Source organism: Coturnix japonica, chromosome 4 (assembly GCF_054131305.1).
Source record: "Coturnix japonica strain WE chromosome 4, WE-NBRP24, whole genome shotgun sequence".
In the NCBI taxonomy this organism is placed as follows: Eukaryota; Metazoa; Chordata; class Aves; order Galliformes; family Phasianidae; genus Coturnix; species Coturnix japonica.
Genome location: NC_140666.1, coordinates 80,625,505 through 80,644,935, shown reverse-complemented (window position 1 = coordinate 80,644,935; position 19,431 = coordinate 80,625,505). Strand labels below are relative to the sequence as shown.

General features: G+C 39.1%; 1 protein-coding gene across 11 annotated transcripts in view; it reads left to right on the top strand.

The window, feature by feature from the left end:
• The window catches only part of PPP2R2C (protein phosphatase 2 regulatory subunit Bgamma), a 148,495-nt gene that overhangs the window by 42,766 nt on the left and 86,298 nt on the right, over positions 1-19,431 (top strand). For 4 of the 11 annotated variants that reach the window (XM_085547366.1, XM_085547376.1, XM_085547365.1 and 1 more), the window contains one exon: positions 13,870-13,961. The exons of the other annotated variants lie outside the window; for them this stretch is intronic. In XM_085547366.1, the coding sequence (XP_085403492.1) occupies positions 13,895-13,961 (67 nt within the window). In that variant the 5' untranslated portion in view covers positions 13,870-13,894. The remainder of the gene's footprint in view (positions 1-13,869; positions 13,962-19,431) is intronic. 11 annotated transcript variants of the gene reach the window in all.

Here is a 19,431-nt window from a genome sequence, read left to right as displayed (position 1 = left end):
GGAAGGACTGGATGTTCTTCCATGGTTGCACCTGGGGTGGCTTGTATTAAATGGGGCAAAGTAGGCCTTAAATATCAGTGTCAACCTATATTTCCCCTGGGAATGAGAGTCGTTGTGAAATGTGTTGATTTTGAGTAGATGATGTATAGGAGACTGTCATAGCAAAGGTTATTTGAAATGGTGTTAATTCTTCAGCTCTGAGTATTGTAATGCTCAGCTGGACAGACGTAATACAATTCTTCCATATATTACCCCTGAGGTTGTCACACCTTTTTTAAAACAACGTGAAAACCATGAGGGAACAGATTTATTTATGCAGTTTTTCCAGGGATGCCTTCAGGAATCTACCTCACAAAGTTTCATTTCTAATTGATACAAACTGAGGAGAGCTGATCTAATTAATAATTGATTGGGTTTAAAATGCTGAGTGACCATGTAAGTTAAACTGGTGCTTAAAATGTACTTTGTTCATTGTGGTTTTTTTTCTTTTTTAATTTTATTTTATGATTTTATTTATCTAAAGATCTGGCTCCATGAAACAGCTTTTAACACTTCTCATCTAGGAAGGCTTGAAGTCCTTCTGCAGCCCTTTGCATTTGGCTCTATCATATGATGGTACTGTGTGTATGATAGCACTGTACATCTGGAAATGCAGCCATGTTGTTTTGCAAACAGTATTGCATTATTTTGTTGTATTGAAATATATGTTGGGCAGGGTCAAACCAAAGACTCATCTTCTGGGTTGTTGGTTTTTTTTGCTTTTCTAATCCACTGTTGAAAACAAATAAACACTTAACATTTTATTCATTGGAAAGCTTACTGATCCCTTGTTCTCTGTAAATAATTACAATGTTCTCTTTTGTTTTCAGAGTTTAAAATCTTGGTAAGGGGTTCTTCTGTTGTCGTTGCTTTAAATTCAGCAGACTAAATTCACTTGCAGAAGGAGGTGTTTCTGACCTTATATGCACTTCTTTCCCATCTGTTCCCTTAGGAAAGTAAAGCCAACAACAATCAAGGTGATGTGGGATAACTAGACTATTGCCTTATTTCTGATCTATTACTGCATTGAATAGCCAAACAAAAACACCAGAAAAGACTTAGACAGGCTTTTGAATGCACAGGGTGTAAGGAGACCATGAGCCAAGTCTAACTTGGCTTTGCTCTCACTAGTGGCCCCAGCATGTTCCTAATGGACAGCTTGCTTAAGCAAAGAATGATGATTTCTTTAGTGTTAAGACATTATTTTCTAACATTGGGCTTATGTACCAAGCATGGCTGACCTTAACTACCAGAACTTTAATTGTTTTATGAATCTCAAATGTTTCCTGATCTGATTGATGATGCATTGCTGTCAGTGTTTTTCTGTTTCTGATAGCAGGCATTATACACACACGTAAAGCACTGCAGACATTTAGATGGCAGCAGTGACAACCTACACTTGTTTCTCCTGCTCCATATGTGTACCTGCAGTAAAGTTAATGGAGTTAAACCAAGCAGGACTTGAGTAATTTTGTCATTATATCTCTTGAAAGTATTTTACAGTTGCACCGTGGAAATAAGGCAATTTAATTTGAGCAGCACCATGCAGGAACATATTCAGTGATGACTTTCAAGAGTGTTTTTTGAGGGAATGGCTTCAATTTAAGTTGTCTGCTCGCTGAAAACCAAAACGATGAGATTTAAAGAGAGAGAATAGAAACACCTGAGGCCTGGAGTATGTGACCTGCAAGAAAACTTCCATAGCTTGTGAGGTTTCTGTCACTGGACACTGTTAAATGCAGTTTCTGTGGATGTTGGTAGGAAGTGAGATGGTGATAGCTGATCCTCCCCTAGGCCAAAATACGGGCTCAGTGATGCACCACATCCATTCAGGCTCATGACTCGCTGCCAAGCTGGGGTTTGTCTTTACAGCCTCTTGCAGCCCAGCTGCCCGGGAGGTGCGGTGTCAGGGAAATGCAGAATATCAGCAACACAGTGGGATGTGGCTGGGTGGGAGGAACAGGGGCTTTGCTTACAAAGTCTATCAGAGAAGATGGCAGGAAAATGGTGGCCAGTGGGATGGGGACAGCATATGGGTAAGTGGTAGTGTGCTTATGGGGCCAGAGGCTGCCCTTCAGTCTGATGGCTGCCTTGACGTCGCCTTAACAGTAGAACTGGCAGATAAATTGTTACACAAGGAACAAAATTCACTATCCTTACAGAACGGTGTTGATAAGTGTGAATAATCTCCATGAACCTAAATTTATCTGGTGAATTGATTCTCTGGTGGCAAAGGCATTCTGCAGTTTTTATGTAGGCATGTCCAACTTGTCAGTTCATCCCCATCCATCCCCATAGAGTTTCCCTGTTTCAGGAAGAACTAAGAGGTTGCTTGTCCTCTCAGTTTCTCCCTCAATCTATGCCTTTACTTGTGAGTGAAGCTGGGGAAGATGCACAGGTGCAGTGAGGCAGAAGCTGACCTTCAGTATCTAGTCATTTATATGGCCAAATGGTGCAGATTGGTTCCATATGGCTTAACTTCTATTACAAAGTTAATCATGTTAATGGTGTATTAACCTTCTCAAATGTGATATTTGAAAAATAATGAGAATTACCAGTGCAGTGTAAAACATATTGAATCATAACCATGTAAAGCATTTATTATAGGGGATGAAAAAAAGATACTTTTTTAACATTTGGTAATGATTTTAAAGTAAAATCCCCTGTAGATAATGAAAACAGATTTAGGAGCTTTTTTCCCCCACTTGTTACTGCCTCTGCCCAAGACCTTCTTGCTCAGGGAAGAGGCTGATGTGATGAATGTCCGGCTGCTAGGTCCTCCTTGGAGAGCGCTTGAAGCTGTTCTGTGCTGCTGGTTGTGCTTAAAAAGCATGGAGTTAACTTGCTCAGGAGCTGCACTTAATGTTGGGCCTCCAAAGGACAATTATTCACCAGGGTCATGTGTACCCTGTACAGTGATTCCAAGTGTGACGAAACTGGGTTCTTTCCCCTTGTTAAGGCAGAAATCTAATGCCAGGTTCTGGTGGGTTGCCCTCAGATACTGACAGCAACATTAGCTGTCTACACACATAGATAATTAATAGATGATGTCCCACTCAGTAACCAAATAAAAGCTATAGTTAGTTGCTGTGCAGTGTCATTAACCAAAGAAAAGAAGCATCTGGAATATTGGCTAAGGGATGAACTAGCCACGCTGCTTCTACAAGAGCAAAAGATGCAGCAGGTACCTGCATAGGGCTTTCATCAGGAGCCCAACAGCAGGGTCTGACACATGTCTGAGTGGCACAAAACATTGCTAGATTTCAGCAATTTAGCCTGTGTGCACTTTGTTCATAAGTACTTTTGATACAAACAAGTACAGACTAGAAACATTAAACAGAGTTATTTATAGTATATTCAACCATCTAACTCCAATATACAATATATTCAATTACACCTAAGCCTTGAAGTTCAGGAGGTCAACGGTGCATTGTATTTATGAGATAAAATCCAGCATAAAATGTGGATTTATGCACGCTCTCCTCGATCTATGCCAGATTTCTTTCTAATTGAAACTGACAATTCAAAAGCATTGAATAATGTAAAACTAAACAACACAGTGCAGGTAGAGTAAGTGTCATCATTCACTGCGGGAGCAGCTGATTTAGCATATGCATCATTATGAAAAGAAAACTGTACCTTGCAGGATATTTTGTTTTCTGCTCAGACCACAGACATTTCAACAATGTTTCACATATTTAAAGAATAATAGATGTGGTTCATATATCAGTTTAAATTGTGAAACGCAATACACTAACACTGAATATTTTATAATAGAAGAAGAACTGAGTATGTTTTATTACATCCATAAAGAGGTAATCAATCAGTACTACTTGCATTGTGTAATTACTTGGTTACCAGTTCCTGGCTCTTTGAGACTTCTCTGTTGCAGTCTATTTCTTCCACCTTAGTAAGGCCTTATATAGAGGAGCATATGCTAAGAGGAGGCAAGGTATTTATTTATTGACTGGGAAAGGATGGCAGAGGAAGTGAGTAACTCAGTGAACCAGAGGAAAGTATTATTGGGATTTTTGTTGTTAAACAAGCAAGGGTTTTAAGTGCACATCTAGTCATACAGAGACGCTTTCCTGATCAACTGCTTCTGTAGTTCCCAGGTTAACACCGAATGACCTTTAGTAACAAAAACGGTCTTTATTATTGTTTTCTGGTAAAAGCCCCCCAATTTTTACCAAAAATAACAAAAGAAAGCCTATCAAAGCTGTGTTATGTAATCTAAGAGTTCATTTTCTCACAAATTTTTCCCCACTTAACTGTTTTACCTCTTATTTTTGTTGCATAAATGCAAATGAGAGCAGTCTGTATTTGGACAGTGCCAATACAAGTTATAAAGATACACATCAAAAGGCCCAATTCCTAAGAACATTTTTCAGCACAACGTGTCACACAGTTCAGTAACTTTTGTGAATTTTGAGTACGATGAGGTTTGCAATCTGTACCAGCAAATGCAGCACTGCCTTTCATATTTATCTGCTTAAAAAAAGAGGAACATCTGCATGTGATATAATGACATTCATGTGCGTTTTAATTAACAACAAAGTACAGCAGAAACTAAAGGGCTGAGAATTCTTTTATATTCTCTGGTTCTGGTTCAACTCAAATCTGAATAGAACTTAACTAATTATCACCTTCATTCTTCTGGCACATAGCGCTTTTGTTGTAGATGTGACCCAGGCATTGCGAGTATTTGATGATAGTGCAAAATGAGACCATTTACACCAAGTCTGAGGTTAATGCTACCCACTGATGTACTGGTTGCTGTAACATCAGACTTTTTCTCTCCTTATTTAATAATTTTGGATATATTTATTTCTCTATTGTGACATGTTAAAGAGGAAAATTCAATAATAAATGTAGTAACAGTAATTAGTAAGTAAAATGCAACAGATAGGAGCAGTGGACTGGGCAGTGCAGAGGAAAGCACACAAAGCTCTCATCATGCTACGTGTAAACTTGATTTTGTATCTTTCATTTGTGCATGCAGATGGGTGGTACTGGAATAGCCAGCAGGAGATGAAGTCAGCTGTTCTGGAGTCATGTTTGGAATGGCAGTATTAGGTCAAGCACATTCTCTTTAATGGAAGCATAGTCTTTAATCACAAAATGGAATTAAAAAATGTGGTGTCTTTGAAATAGGTAGCTGTGAATTATTGCTTATCTTAAAGAAATTCTTGGAACACCTGATGCTAAGAATCAAAAAATGGCCATATGGGTGGGTGGTGCTTTGCATTGCTTAAAGGCTTTTATCCTAGGTCAAAATGAACACCTTGTCCCCTAATACCGGATGCCAACTCTGCCAGAGGGTTTTTCTTTTAAACAAAGGAAACCTGGAATTTGACCAATAGTTCAGCATTAGGCAGTTATAATTTCTGCTCATCAACTGACAAATATATGATTACCAGGGATAAGGATGGTGCATAGAGCTTGACATACACGTCTTGGTCACATGCACTTCTTTCTTCTAGACTGTCGCATTGTTTGTTGGGAAAGACAGGGTTAAATGTAAGCCAGAGGTTTATTTGCCTTTTTGTTTTGTTTGCCCTATTTAACTGGTCTTCAGGAAAGTGCGATTGTGGTGGGACTCTCATAAACTCCAAACCTGCTCCATAATTCTATTATACACAGCCAATATCTGAGAAGACCCAGCAATACAAAGTGTGATTTTATTTGTGTGGTGCGTGTTTGTGTACATGTTGCACTGACAAAAGTTTTGTGGATGACTGTTGTCATGTGTGTCTATTTCTACCAGTTGCTACACTTGAAATGGGAACCTGCATCTATTGGTATGGCTATTTAAAAGTTTCAGCACTGGGAAACGGGACAGGAAAAGCGATGTGTGTCCCATCTGACTTGCAGTCTGTTCTGTTCTATGTCCACCAGTGTTTGCTGAACTGGGAAGTGAGATTTGCTCTGTCTGGAACAAAGCTTTTGTTATACAGTGGGTGTGAGAAGCAGTGTCCTTGTATTTCTGATTTCCCTGTGCTGCTGATGAGCTGGAGCTTCTCTGAAAAAAAAATTCTTGTACTTTTTTGTATCTTCAAACTAACTTCAAGGTATTTTGAGTTTGGGACTTAGTTTGCAACTGCTCGCACGTGCAGTTATTAGAGGCAAAGAGTTCATTATTCATGCCTGCCTTTCCTTCTCTGCCTTGGAAACCTATTGCAGCCTGTTTGTGCCAAGGCTCCCCTTGGAGGAGCAGCAGAGAGGACAGGAGTGAGAGAGGCACTGGTCAGCCTACCAGCCTGAATCCAGCTTCTTCAGAAAGTCACAGAACCACAGAATGGCTGAGGTTGGCAGGGACCTCTGGGCCCATCTGTGCTAACCCTAATCCAGCAGGGATACCCAGAGCAGGGTACCCAGTAACGTGTCCAGATGGCTTCAGAATACTGCAAGTAGGGAGGCTCTGCAACCTCTCTCACTGTGCCAGAATGGTGGCCAGTTTTTTAATTTGTCCCTTTCTAGCAGAGAAGGAAGCATCACACCTGCCTTCTGGGAGCAAAGGTTACGGTGAGCAGTGCTGACTTGTGCAGGGATAAAGCTGCCATCTGTCACCAGAACCCCATAGTTTGTCAGCTGTTACATGTGCATCAGAAATGTCAGTGTCTCAGTGTTGCGAACACATACTTAGTAGTGATCCTTACCATAATATCTCATCAAACCCACGTTTTTACAAGGCTTTAATGTTATATGAGCAACAGAAAAGGAGGAACATAGACTACAAATGTACTGGAAAAGCATTTGACTATTATCCTGGGTGAACCTGAGTAATGGCAGTAACAGCAATGTTAAATCTGAACGTGGAAAGCTGCAGTGCTTCTTGCCCCATTAATAAATACTAACAAAGATGATCACCAACATGGAGCTTGTTTACACAGGGATTCATTTCTGATTGTTAAGTGTAAGTATATTTAGACAGAAAACGATTTTTGTTCCGGACTGCCAAGAAGTTGGTGTAAATGGGAGGAATTAGCAATTCAGACTCCACAAAGCAAACAACAGCCTGGTTATTACAGACGGGACTTAATGAATGTAGTTATATTGAGGTGAGCACAGGATGCTGATCCTTTGTTTCATGTTTTAGTGATTGAATTCAGTCTTTATGGCTGGCATATTATTGTTAGCAATTGAATTTACAGTTTTATTTTAAAAAATGCCTACTTTGGCCATTTCCTTTCCTGAAATGTTGCAAATATTTCCAAGCTACTCATGTTCTTGCTAAGTTATATTGGCTCCAGACATCTCCATTTATGAGTTTATTCATACAAGTGTATACATTCACGAATCTCTAATGTTCAGTATAGTAAAGCATCCAGTAACTTCAAAATTTCATGAAATTTTAAGACTAAAAACTGTATCTGAATTTTGCTAATGTTCAAAGTGTAAATTTCTATGTTAGAAGTGCTCTAAGTTGAGTGTTATCTCTAACAAATGTGCTTGTCTTCTAAATGTCTAAAATTTATGCAGCAACAGAGTCCAAATAACTGAGCAGGGAGGAACTAAGGTTCTTCTCAAAACCAAGCAATGCAGCCCGGAGATTCTGACTCTGAGTTCTTGTTATCTACATGAATCCCCACGTGAGCTCAGCAGGCAAGATGTAACAGAGTACCACTAACATCTGCATCTCGTTTGTACAGAAGGTCGATGGATGGGGGTTTAATATGTGTGATAGAGGGAGACAAAGAGAGATATTGAAACAGTTGAGTGAGGCTGTGGAGGGTAACCCTGCTCCTAGCAGAGGATGAGCACAGTTCCAGGATCCCAAGCAGTGTTATGCTCCACCAGCTGCCCCAGTCCTTCCTCAACAAGGCATTTGGGGAAGCCCTGTGCTATGGCTTGTAGGCTGTGATTCTCATGAATTTGTATCAAGAATTGTGTTTTTATTCTTTGTTCTGTCTGCTGAAAACTTTCTGCTGGAGCACAGGAATATTTTCTCAATGTTTCTTCATTTTTCAAAAGCTGTTTTTACTGATGGAAGTATGAACAGAGTTTATTGATGGTGCTGTTGTAGCACATAGGTCAGAAAAGGAGAGGAGGCAAAGCTCCTGTTCATCCTAATAGCTTTTAAAAGCAATAATCTACCAGTTCCCTGAAGCTTTTATCCAATTCAGAATTCCCACAGCACCTCTTTTCAGCTCTGAGGTTACCCAGATCATAGCAAGGGATGGTCCTTTTCTTCTTTTGAAGCGGGCTGCTTTAAGAACTACCCCCTTGTGATGTTTTGTTTCAGTAAAACGCCAGCTTGTTTAGGGCCCAGCTCAGTGGTTACATGGGTGAGTCCCAGAGAAGATCTGCCTTGGCCTCCCATTATATAAACGGAAAATGATTTTGAAAGTTTTATGAGCTTATGTTTCAGAGAGAAGAGCCTTCCTGCATTGCAGACAGACTTAATACAGAGCTAATAAGAAAACTGAAATGCTTTGAGTGGGTGGATACTTTACTTTTCTCTGTTTTTAATATGTTTTAACTCCTAGGTAGCTGAAGTTGTCCTGAACCTGATCTTCAGTTCCAGGAACATACTGTGCTTAAAGATGAAGAAGTAGGATAAGCTGGTCAATTATTATAGTTCAAAATACATCTAAAATACATCTGTTCTGGTAGATGACTGACATGTGGCCAAGACAGTGGAAATTATGCAAAACAGAATGGATATTTTGGGACTAAATGTTTCAGAAGAATAATTTACATTTTCCTTTGGTTCATGCAGACTTCTGTCCAAACAACAGATACTTTCTTAAACCTAGTGGTCTGCCTTGAAGTCCCCTTTCATGCGCTTCTGGTATGTGTCTTCATGCTGCTAAAGTTACTTTGATCTACTCCTGGCCAGTTTCCAGACCATCCTTTAATTCCTTTTCTGAAATTTCCATACCAGCTTTAATTCCTGCCAGAAGGCAACTGTTCCATCTCTGCTCCAGCAGGGCCCTGGAGCTTTACATTCACAACGTGTCTCTTCCTGGAAATAATACTCTCTGCTCAGACTTGGGGGATGTCAGGAACATGTACATCTCAGCAGTGCTGGGGGAAGAAATAAACAGGCAGAATACTGTAATTTGTTCCCTGACTTCAGTTTTTCTCTTTCCACTTGCTGCTTGACTTGACTGTAGTGATGCTTGGCTTATGTCTGCAGTACTTGCTAGGCTTTGAACTCCAGAAATGCTTATTAAAAACAAACAAACAAATAACACAACCAAACCATCACCAGCAGCAAAATCAAAATGCCAGCTGGTTTGTCACTCAGTGTTTGCCATTCTTTTTGCTCTGAATTTATATTCATTGAAATCCATGAAAGCCAGATCCTGGATGGTCCTGCTGTTCCATTCCTCTGTTCTTTTGTCTTTGTTAAAGGTCATGGATGTGAATTAAAATTATCTTGACCTGGAAGTCATTGGTCAGTCTGTGTGTGAACCTCAGGGTTAAGGGAGGGTCTCTGAAATGGAAGAAGGTTTGACAGGCGTTTTGGGTGAAGTCCCAGCAAAGTGGGCTAGTACTAATGGCTTGTCTGAACTGTGGGGTCAGGCTTTTACCCTGTTCTTGTGAGGAAAAAGCTTGTGGGGCTTCATTTTCTAATTATATGACTTGTTATCAAGATAAAATGTTATACTTTTTTTTTTTTTTTTTTTTTTTTGCTTGTTAAGACAGAGAGATCCATGTTTCCAATAACAATAATTTATTCATTAAAATCCTCACAAGTTGTTACAGCCTTCATGTATCTGTGATTTAGTAATGAAAAAAGCCTATTAAGAATCTGCCATTGGCTTCAGTGACATTGGATCATGGTGCACAGCTGTACTGTATGTACGTACTGTAAGTCCGTTAAAATACACCTATATTTACAAACATATTTTTGTTTTTCACTTAAGAGCACTGTTCTGTACAACTAGTTTTTGTCCAGTTATTGCTGTGTGGTGGCCTTAGTTGCTTTTGTCTGCAGTACTGCATTACATCTGTTGTGGGCATGTAGTATGTTGTGCTTGGTGCTGCAAGAGTTTTGTTGTTGTTTTCTTTGTTTGTTTTGAAGAGTTTATCTGACTTAGGTGTCAGTGCAAGAATCAGTGCTGGAGTAGCTGTCGATGGAAGACCTTCCTGCAAATTTCAGTTTAGTGAATCTTCAGAGATTCAGTACCAATTCTGGCTTTGTTCTTTAGAGTAAAACCAAATGCAGTTAGAAATTTGGCCTAACTTCATTATTTTTAGGAATCTTAATTTCTCTAAAGCTTCTCTATGCATGTCAGGAAACTCAGCTGCATTCTGCAGTTGCACCGTAAGAGAGTCCTTAGAGTTGAAGCTATATGGTCTTAATACTTTCTTTGCAAGTTTCCATAGGAGCTTAGTGTATGCAAATTTATAATAACCTAGGCATAAACTCATTTCCTTCTCTTTGACCTTTTTGTCTCTTCCTCGTATATGATTTATGATTTCTGCTTTCTTTTTTTTTCCTGTTAAATACTCTCATAGATTTGCTTGGAGCAAAGCTACTGTCCAGATTTTCCCTTTGAAATCATCTTGCTTCAGGCTACTTTTAACTTTCTGAAATGCAAAGTAATTGTAGCTCAGATTTTAATTGTATGTCTTTTTCTTCTTTTTAAGTATATACTGCCCGGACACATTATCAGTTTGTTATTTAAAGGGCTGATAATTTTTTCTCAGTTGTATTAATTTAAGTTGCTGTAGAATTCAAATTAACGCTAACCAGAAGATCTTCTAATAGGAGAGTAAGCATGAAGGGTGTAATTAAATCTCTGAAATAAATTACAAGATATTTCATGAACATCGGTAACATCTTGCGACCCTTTAACACATTTATTTTACAGATGTTTTTCAGAGTTGTCAGTATCAGAATTTTAGAAAATGTACCTTTTTTTTCCCCCCAGAGTAGTAATTACTCCTCAAGATCAGCTGCCGCTCTTGTACGTTTGGGTTTATGCAGATTTGTTAAGAAATAGGCTGTGTCTAACCAGCTAGCACAGGTGCATTGTTGGAGGAAAAGAAATACAGCGTGGCAAATCCAGAATTAGTCACTTCAATTAATTGAAGTGGTTTTAAAATGGTGGTTATCTGATTCAGTCACTGTTGGAAGCATACCAGCCTCTTGTGAGTATGCTGCAGGGAAAAGATGTCACCTGCTTTAGCTGTGGGTCTCTGAAGCAGATTTCTTGGTGCAAATGACCTGGCAAAATATCTTGCTTGACAGGTAAGAGGCAGGGTCTTACCAGAGGTATTTTGTAAAGGTTACATGTTTTCCACAGAGCACCATGACTTTGAAACCAAAGGGAAATTCCAGCTTGGATATGGCAGCAAGGTGATTTCCTCCTAAAAACAGCATGTGCTTTCTGTCATGGAAGTTCTTTCAGTTGTAATTGGTCTCTGGAAAATACATCAGTCGTATGTGAGGAAATGGTTTTCTTTTTTGTTCTATGAACTGCTCTCCCGGACAGTGAAAATGTGTCTACGTTTACGAATTATCCCATATGATTAAAGAGTCTCTTGAAGAGCTTGATATACACAGACTGCAGGGGGAGGTTTAGGAACCATAATTAACTTATGGGGAGAAAATCCAGAGGATGTAAGCAAAGGAAGTGCCCTTTGAAGCATGTAATGCATTTTGAATGTTTAAGGCTTGCTTTTGAAACAAATACGGGTTACCTTCAAAGTGTCAAAGGCTTGGCATTTGATATATTTGAAGATTAGTAAAATAAACAACAATCCACACTGAAGCTGTTTCAAATTGCTGTGTGGAGCTCATACATTCAGTTTGCAGCTTGTACTGCTTTGTATTTGCGTGAGGGTAAAGGCAGTGACAGTAGTGGTTTTGGATGGACCTTGGTTCCACTGCTGCCAGTCCTAACAGGGACTGCTAGAAACTATCCTCAAGATTTCGGAGTGTTTGAGTTCTTCTCTCTGCCTGGAAAGAAATTTGTTACCTGGACATTTAGATTGTCAGTGAATTGTGGTCACTTCTGGGCAGTTTTTTGTGTGACTGTGAGATGGGCTTAGGCTGCATGAAAAAACTGAAGTTATCTAAGTCCCTCGATAGTGATTCTTTGTGGTACTCCTGTTGTTTTTCACATGAAGAAAAGGAATGGATTTACAGAAATTCCTGTTATTACTTAGAAGGATTACTTCATCATTTGACTACGGAGCAAAACTGTAATATTTGCTCACTGATTTTTCCCCAATTTCTTGTCTTTTAACTGTATAGTTAACTGTGTGGAGCTGCGCTTACTTAAAGTAAGTCTTTGAGGGCATTTCTTAATGGTCACAGTAATCTATCCAGTTACAGCATCTTATCTTCTTAGAACCTCTGAAATATTGAGATTGTAGCTCACTGATATCTATTTTGGTATACTTTGATTTCAATGATGGCCTCAGCCAACACTACTAATGAAACAGTAACCTAGAAAGCAGACATAACACTTGTGTAGTGCTCAGGGCACAATCTTTGGCCTGTGCTTCTAAGCCAGCATGATATACCTTACTTTTTATTTAAATATTGGGCTTAGTAAATATATTAAATAAAGTGCTTATTAAATATAGATATACTTATTATATACATAAACCACTGCTACTGTTTTTCTTCCTCATCCAAATATCCAGGTCAAATTCTGCTTATAATCATAGTCCTTGATAGGCCATGATATTAATCCAAGGTTACTATCTAATCAGAAATGAACTGTTCTGTTGCTTATTATGTTGGACGCTGGAAACTTTGCAAAGAGAAAACGAGTATCTAGTTTTGGCACAAAACAAAAATGAAGAAAATGCCTTCTATGACATCTTTGTTCATGGAGTAAGTGGTCCATAAATCTGTTTTGCCCAAATAAGAAAGGAACAGTTTCATTTACCTCTACATGCATGTTTCAGCACACATCTGGTGAAAAGACTAAGCTTAAGCAATTGACATAATGAAAGCTGATGTATTTTTTCTTTCTTAGCAAAGCTCCTCTAACTTATTATTATATTTCTTTTGCTTGCTTCCCATGCTTTTCAGCAGCTTTAAAGCATATCTATAACTCACATTTATAGTATTTTTCTTTACTTCAGTAAGGCTTCAGAGAATTGTTTTTGAAATTGTAAAACACTGCACTCATAACCACATTCAAAAGAATGATTTATTCATATACTTCAGATATTCTTTTCTTGTCTCTTTTTGGATTGTGTCTTGTTACATACAACTCATTTGCATATTTCACACTAAAAACTGGTGGCTGAAAACTGTTGGCCTAGTTGGAAAGCATGAGGACAGGGGAAAGTTCTCATCTTCCCTTTGAAAACTCTCTTTCCAGGGATTGATTCTAGTGGTAACACTATTTGGATTAATATGAAATTAAAATAAGTATATCGAATGAATGGAACATAGAAAGAAGAACTGCTTCTCAATTAGGGTAATCCATATGGTAATCATCTGCAAAATGAAATGTGTAAAGAGCAGACTAAGCAACATGTGATTGTGAAAGGGAGGGATAAAGGAGAGAGTTACCCAACGGCATGTACTAGTTCATGTCTGGGTTGAGAGATTAGTTTAAACTTTCTACTGTATTTTACTTTGTTTAGGCTGTGTATCTAGTAACACTGGTTCTTAACTGTCACATCCCAGCTTGCTATATAGGTTACTGGCAAGAGTACCATCAACTCTTGAACCTAAGAATCCAGCTTGCTGTCCAAGCAGACAAATGGAGCTCCACAGAAGATGTGAAATACTGCAGTAGCAAATGGGGGTTCTGTGCTACACCCCAAAATGTATTAGTTTCATTTTCCTTCACTTGTAGGAGGTGCTGGCTGACAGCCCTGGAAATTGAGTCCTCTATTTCTCCACAGGAGAGGTATAGCAAGGGCAGCAGCAATGCAAGCTTCCCCACATTGTCCTGCCAATGTTCCTCAACCCAGTTCGGAAGAGGTCACTTCTGGAGGTGAGTGGGTGATAAGTCTCTGTCCATGAAGTTATTGCTGCCAGGACAGACTGTTGGATGGAGACTGCCCCTGTGTCTTGAATGAACCACCAGTCTTTGATAGATAATCACTTTATGTACCGTAAAGCGGCGTGGGCTGGATTCATTGAGGTTGCATTATTCTGCTTGACTGCTGTCACGTTTTGGTATTGCTTTTTTGTTGGATGGCACCCTTGTATGTTTTTGTTTTTGCACTGTTTTGTTTTCAGAGACTTTGCCAATGCTTTATGTACACGCCTATTAAGTAGCATGCGGATAACTGAATGCAGTCTGGTTGTGAATGTGATGCTAAAGAGTTACTGATGGCAGCCATGCGTGCAAGAGGAGCATTAGAGCACTAGACCAGGAGGCATGCTTTGAAATGCACCAAAAATTGATAAGAAAGTGAATGTTGGTTTTCAGTATCTAAATGGACAATTAGGTTTCTGTTGTAAAGCCGTATCTTTATGTTTCCATTTTTCATAATTACTATGTAATTTAGATATTAACACTCATTAAGCTGGTAAACGGATGCTCTTTTTTAGATTATTTTACAATTAATGAAATCAGTCGATCTGAAGTTAGACACACAGCATCCTACGCTATATGCAAGTATTGTGTATGTGCTGTTGCAGTAGGTAGTTGTCACTTAAACCAGAAGATATGTGGTAGAGGATTTGAGGAGAAAAATTGTAAATTGATAGCAATCTTCAGAATAAAAATAATGCATGCTTACACCTGTGGCAAAGTAATTTTTCATGTACATTCCTGGGTTTACTTAAGAGCCCCATACTTCAAATACATTGGGTGCTATTCTGTTTTCTTTCTGTTTTAAATCTCTCAAATATATGGATGTAATATAGAAAATGGAAACAAAGGCTTAGCAGGGCTGTTAGGCTGTGGTGAAACACTTCTGCAGCTTCAAATGCTTTGTGAAGGATTTCTAACAACTTGATTATCATTTGTAGTTGAAGCCTGCAGGTCTGTTTAACTCTGCATGTACGGCTGTTTGTAAGCAGGTATGATAATAAAAGAACATACTGCAATTCAAATTTAACATTACTAGTTTCTGCAACATCTGAAAGAGTTAGTCTTCCTAACCAGAAGATTTTTCTTGTCTTTTGTTTGAATGATGTGGTTCAGAATGTTATTCATTCCATTCTGACTTTTTTTTTTTTGTCAGTGTGACAAGGAATGCGAGGTTTGGTTCATAAATAAAGTCAGCAATGGAGTCCTCTTGGGAAGTAAACTGTGACTAAATCATAAATTCAGTTTAAAAGTTTGAACATGATGACAGTTCACTGCATTAGGCAGTATAACATTGGATATATTTGCTAACAAATCACCTTATTAATATTTTTATGGTGCTAACAAATCACTGTGGAATTGGTATGTTGTTTTCATCCCTTCTGAATGCAGTGCGCATTGCAAGCTTCTCACTGGCACTGGCAAACCCTCATGAAGGTCCTGAGCTGGCCTCCCACACACCTCTGTAGACTGAGCCAAGCACTCGGCTCAAACCTTCCTCTAGGTCACATAAACCTTTGAAGACGACACAATTTAGCATCATTAAACTCTTTTTGTAATGAACCTTATTTTAAAATGAAGTATAAAAGTACAGTTAAACCATCATCAAGTATGAACACAAAAAATATGGAAAGGGGATTTTCTCACATTGCATTTTATTCATGCTGCATTTGTCTTTCTGTTTCTGAATGTGTTATCTTCAAATTGTGATTATACAGAGCCTGATTTTTGTGCATATTTACCTTGAATAATGGTGATCTAAAGGAATCTTCTTGTAAAACAAGGTATAACCCAGAGCATGAATAAATATGGCGGGATAATCCTCAGAACCTTGATCCCGGAGCCCTAACTTGTATAAGTAATTCTGTTGATTCCAGTATGACTGGTCACATGAGAAAAGGCTTCAGCATTCATAGTTACAGACTGCTATCCTGTGAGCTTCAATGTTATTATCCCTTCTTTACCTCCCATTATATCCTAGTGATTTTACAGCCTTGCTGGCTGTGTCCAAGGACTGGGAGTATAGGAAAGTCAAATCAGTCCTTGGAGAGCGTATATAAAAATACCTTGGCTGAGCCTCAGTGAGTTGATTTGAGGCTGCAGGTTCAATTCACGAAGGCATTATTCTCTTAAACCCTTCTCAGGTTTGTGTTGAATAATAACACTCTGGACTGTGAGTGGGTGCATTTGGGAGCTCCTTTTGCTAAAACTTTGTTCCTGTTTGTGTAGGTAATATATGCATTTATATGCAAGTGATCCAGAAGAAGTTTGCTTCTTCCTGATCTGCTGGAGGTATCTCTAGCAAAACAGATTTGAACCTAGTGTGGATTCCATCGGGCAGAAGTCCTGTTAGGTTGTTCAAAAGCTGGTTCTTGTTTAATGCGCTTAGACCTATTTCATGTATTGGATGTCTAAAAATGAATGATTGAGATGTAGCAGAAGGAATTCCTTATAATCACAACTTTATGTCACTGGCATCTGTAAGTGAAAGGAAGGCTAAGGAACTAAAGCTGTTGGGAATAAGAACTCATTTCTCAAATAGCAGGCTGTGTAATTGCTGCCATTGATTTACCATGTAGTTATCGTGGACTCCGAGCACGATGTCATTTAGTATTATGGTGGCAGTAGGAATGAATTTGTCACCTGTCTTCCAGGCCTTTATAGGTAGGGTTTGTACCCTCCATCTGCCTCTAGGTGGGCATCTTTAGTCTAGCCCAATTCATTGGTGGCCAGGATGTTGTTTCTAATTAGCACCTATGTAATGGCGTATATGGAAAAAGTTAGTTTATATACGTATTCAGTTCCTGTTAGTCTGCAGCCTGCTTGTAGGGGTTCAAGTGTTTGCACAGAAGGAGCTCATTGCAGGATCAGAGCTGACACATTTTTCTGCTTCCACACACCTGAGACTTTAGAATAGCCCATGATGCAGGTAATATAAATATAATTAAATATAAATATGCTTTTAACACTTTCTGTGCCAGCAGCAAAGAAGAAAACTATCCTCCAAAACCCTCAACAACATTTTAACTCATTTTATTATTTTCTTTTGAGCACTTTGGAAATTAAGACTGAGTAAAACTGTTCTGGGGGATTATCACCTTTATCTTGTAGCAGAGTACTTGATGAATACTGTAATGAATAAATTATTAATTAGAGATGTTAGCTGGAATTTTAGGGCAAAGATGACTGGAATTTATGGAATACACTGTAGCATTATCTACCAGTGCTCATCTGTGATATTTCTGTGCTGTGCTGACTGACATAGTGACATTTATATTGCCCTGCAATTTGCCAAAGGAGGAAGAAAAAAGGCTTATATTTCTAATTAAATAGAACACAACGATACACTGTATTCTTGCAATTCCTGACCGGGGTTGGGAAGACAAGGTCCTGTTTGTTTTCTAGGATAGGAACAGTAGAGAGAAATACTGAACAAAAACGTTGATCTGGATACCAGTTTCTTTTTGGAAGACTGATGTGATTTCATTATTTGTGTTTACACCACTATTGTAACTTCATGATGGAGGAGTCTCAGTGCTAAATCAATAAGTTTAAGCAAAAGCTCTCTCAGCCCAGTGGCTGCTAAAGGTACAGATAACATTTTGGGGTGGCTGCAGCCAGATTTGTGCCAATCAGTGCATTTTTATAGGGTTCTCTCCTCACTGAGTGCCTGTGCAGCAGGGAGGTGATGCTGTGGGCTGTGTCCTTCTCCTGTTACAGTTTTACAGCTGATTATGCAGAGACAGCAACGAGCTCAGTGTGAACTAGGTAACTCTACCCCTGTAACAGTGACTTCTCGCTTGGTGTGAGCAGTGCATGATTGTGTTTCCATATAGCTCATGGAGGAATCTGCCATGATGTCAGGTCAGAGCTTGTACTGACTTGGCATCTTTTCACAAGAACAGGAGATGAATTCATGAAATGCTACTTTGTAATATCGATGGACTGAGTTTTATTCAGCTTAATTTGGAAGCTGTATGCAAATGTTGTGCTCACCGTTTCCAGCAGTTAGATGCAGTACTGCTTAATGTTGGTGCATTGTCGTGAAGGAGTGATTATTATAGAATGGCCTGGGTTGAAAAGGGCCGTAATGATAATCTAGTTTCAAACAGGGAAGGAAGATGAGACCATAGCAGTAAAATGGGAGGGTGTATTCACTAAGGATCACCTTACCCTATAACCAATCCCATAAAGGCAGAAGTGCCTAATCATACCAAGAGCATGCACGGCATTCAGTACGAACAGCAAAGGAGGAAGGAAGAAGCACCGACCCTGGAGATGTTCAAGGAACTTTTAGATGTTGTGTTGAGGGACATGTTTACAGAGAACTGTTGGTGATAGGCGGTCAGTTGGACTGGGTGATCTTGTAGGTCTTTTCCAACCTTTTCCAACTCAGTGCCTTTGGGTGCTGTGCTGTGCTCCTGTCTTGAGGACTCCATAGCAGGCAGAGGTAGAATAGCAAAGGCTTTAACTTTGCTTGTGGTAACTTCTACTGTTAGAAGGTTTTTGCAGTTGAGAAGGACTGGGTAATTCCTGAGTATGCACAGGAATGTTTTTTCCCCACTTCTGCCAGCAGACGATCCTTTAAGGACTTTTGCTGGCAAGTTTTAGTCCCTAAATGTGATTGTGGCAGGGAGGATGCTGGGCAGCCTCTCCTTGGTGCTCAGCAGAACTGAGCACTGAGCACTGCTGAACCTGATCTGATAATTGTAGTAGCTGCAGAGATGAGGGATTCAGCTCCCCGTAAGAGCTGTCCAATGTAACAAAATAGGAAACTAGATGGTTGTTACAGGGTAAATGCCTTGACTTAATACTTCTCTGAAACCACAGAGGTACTTTTAAAAACGTAAGCTTTAATGTCAAATTTCTGTTCAAAACTAATATTACTTCTGAAATATAATAAAGAGTTTCACAGGTTGTGATAATGCCCATGATGCCTCCTAGTGCTGCTCTATAGCACTACTCTCTTAATATTTCTACGGTGTTTCTATATATAACCCAGATTTAACCACCACCAAATTGTAAATAATACTGGAATTGCATTTTAATAATAATTCCTCTGTCAGATTGTGTTTGAACTGAACTTTCTCATTCTTCTGTAGTTTGTTCCAGATCCTCCCCTGAACACTCAGCGCTTTCTGACCTCTGACACTGTGGATTAAAACACCAGATGGTTCACTTCTTGTAATGAGGGCCCCGTTTTTGGACAGGGATTTAAGTACGAAGCCAGTGATGATTTAAAAATCCACCAAAGAACATAAACAGTCCTTCAAAATTACACATGCAGTTTCAGACATCCATGAGTGGTAGCACAACATCGGATTTCAAAAGCCTTTAAAGATTCCTCAGCTTTCTCACATGCTATCAAAGAGAGTTATCAAAGCTCATTAAATGTCTTAGAAGCCAACATTATAGTGGTAGTTAT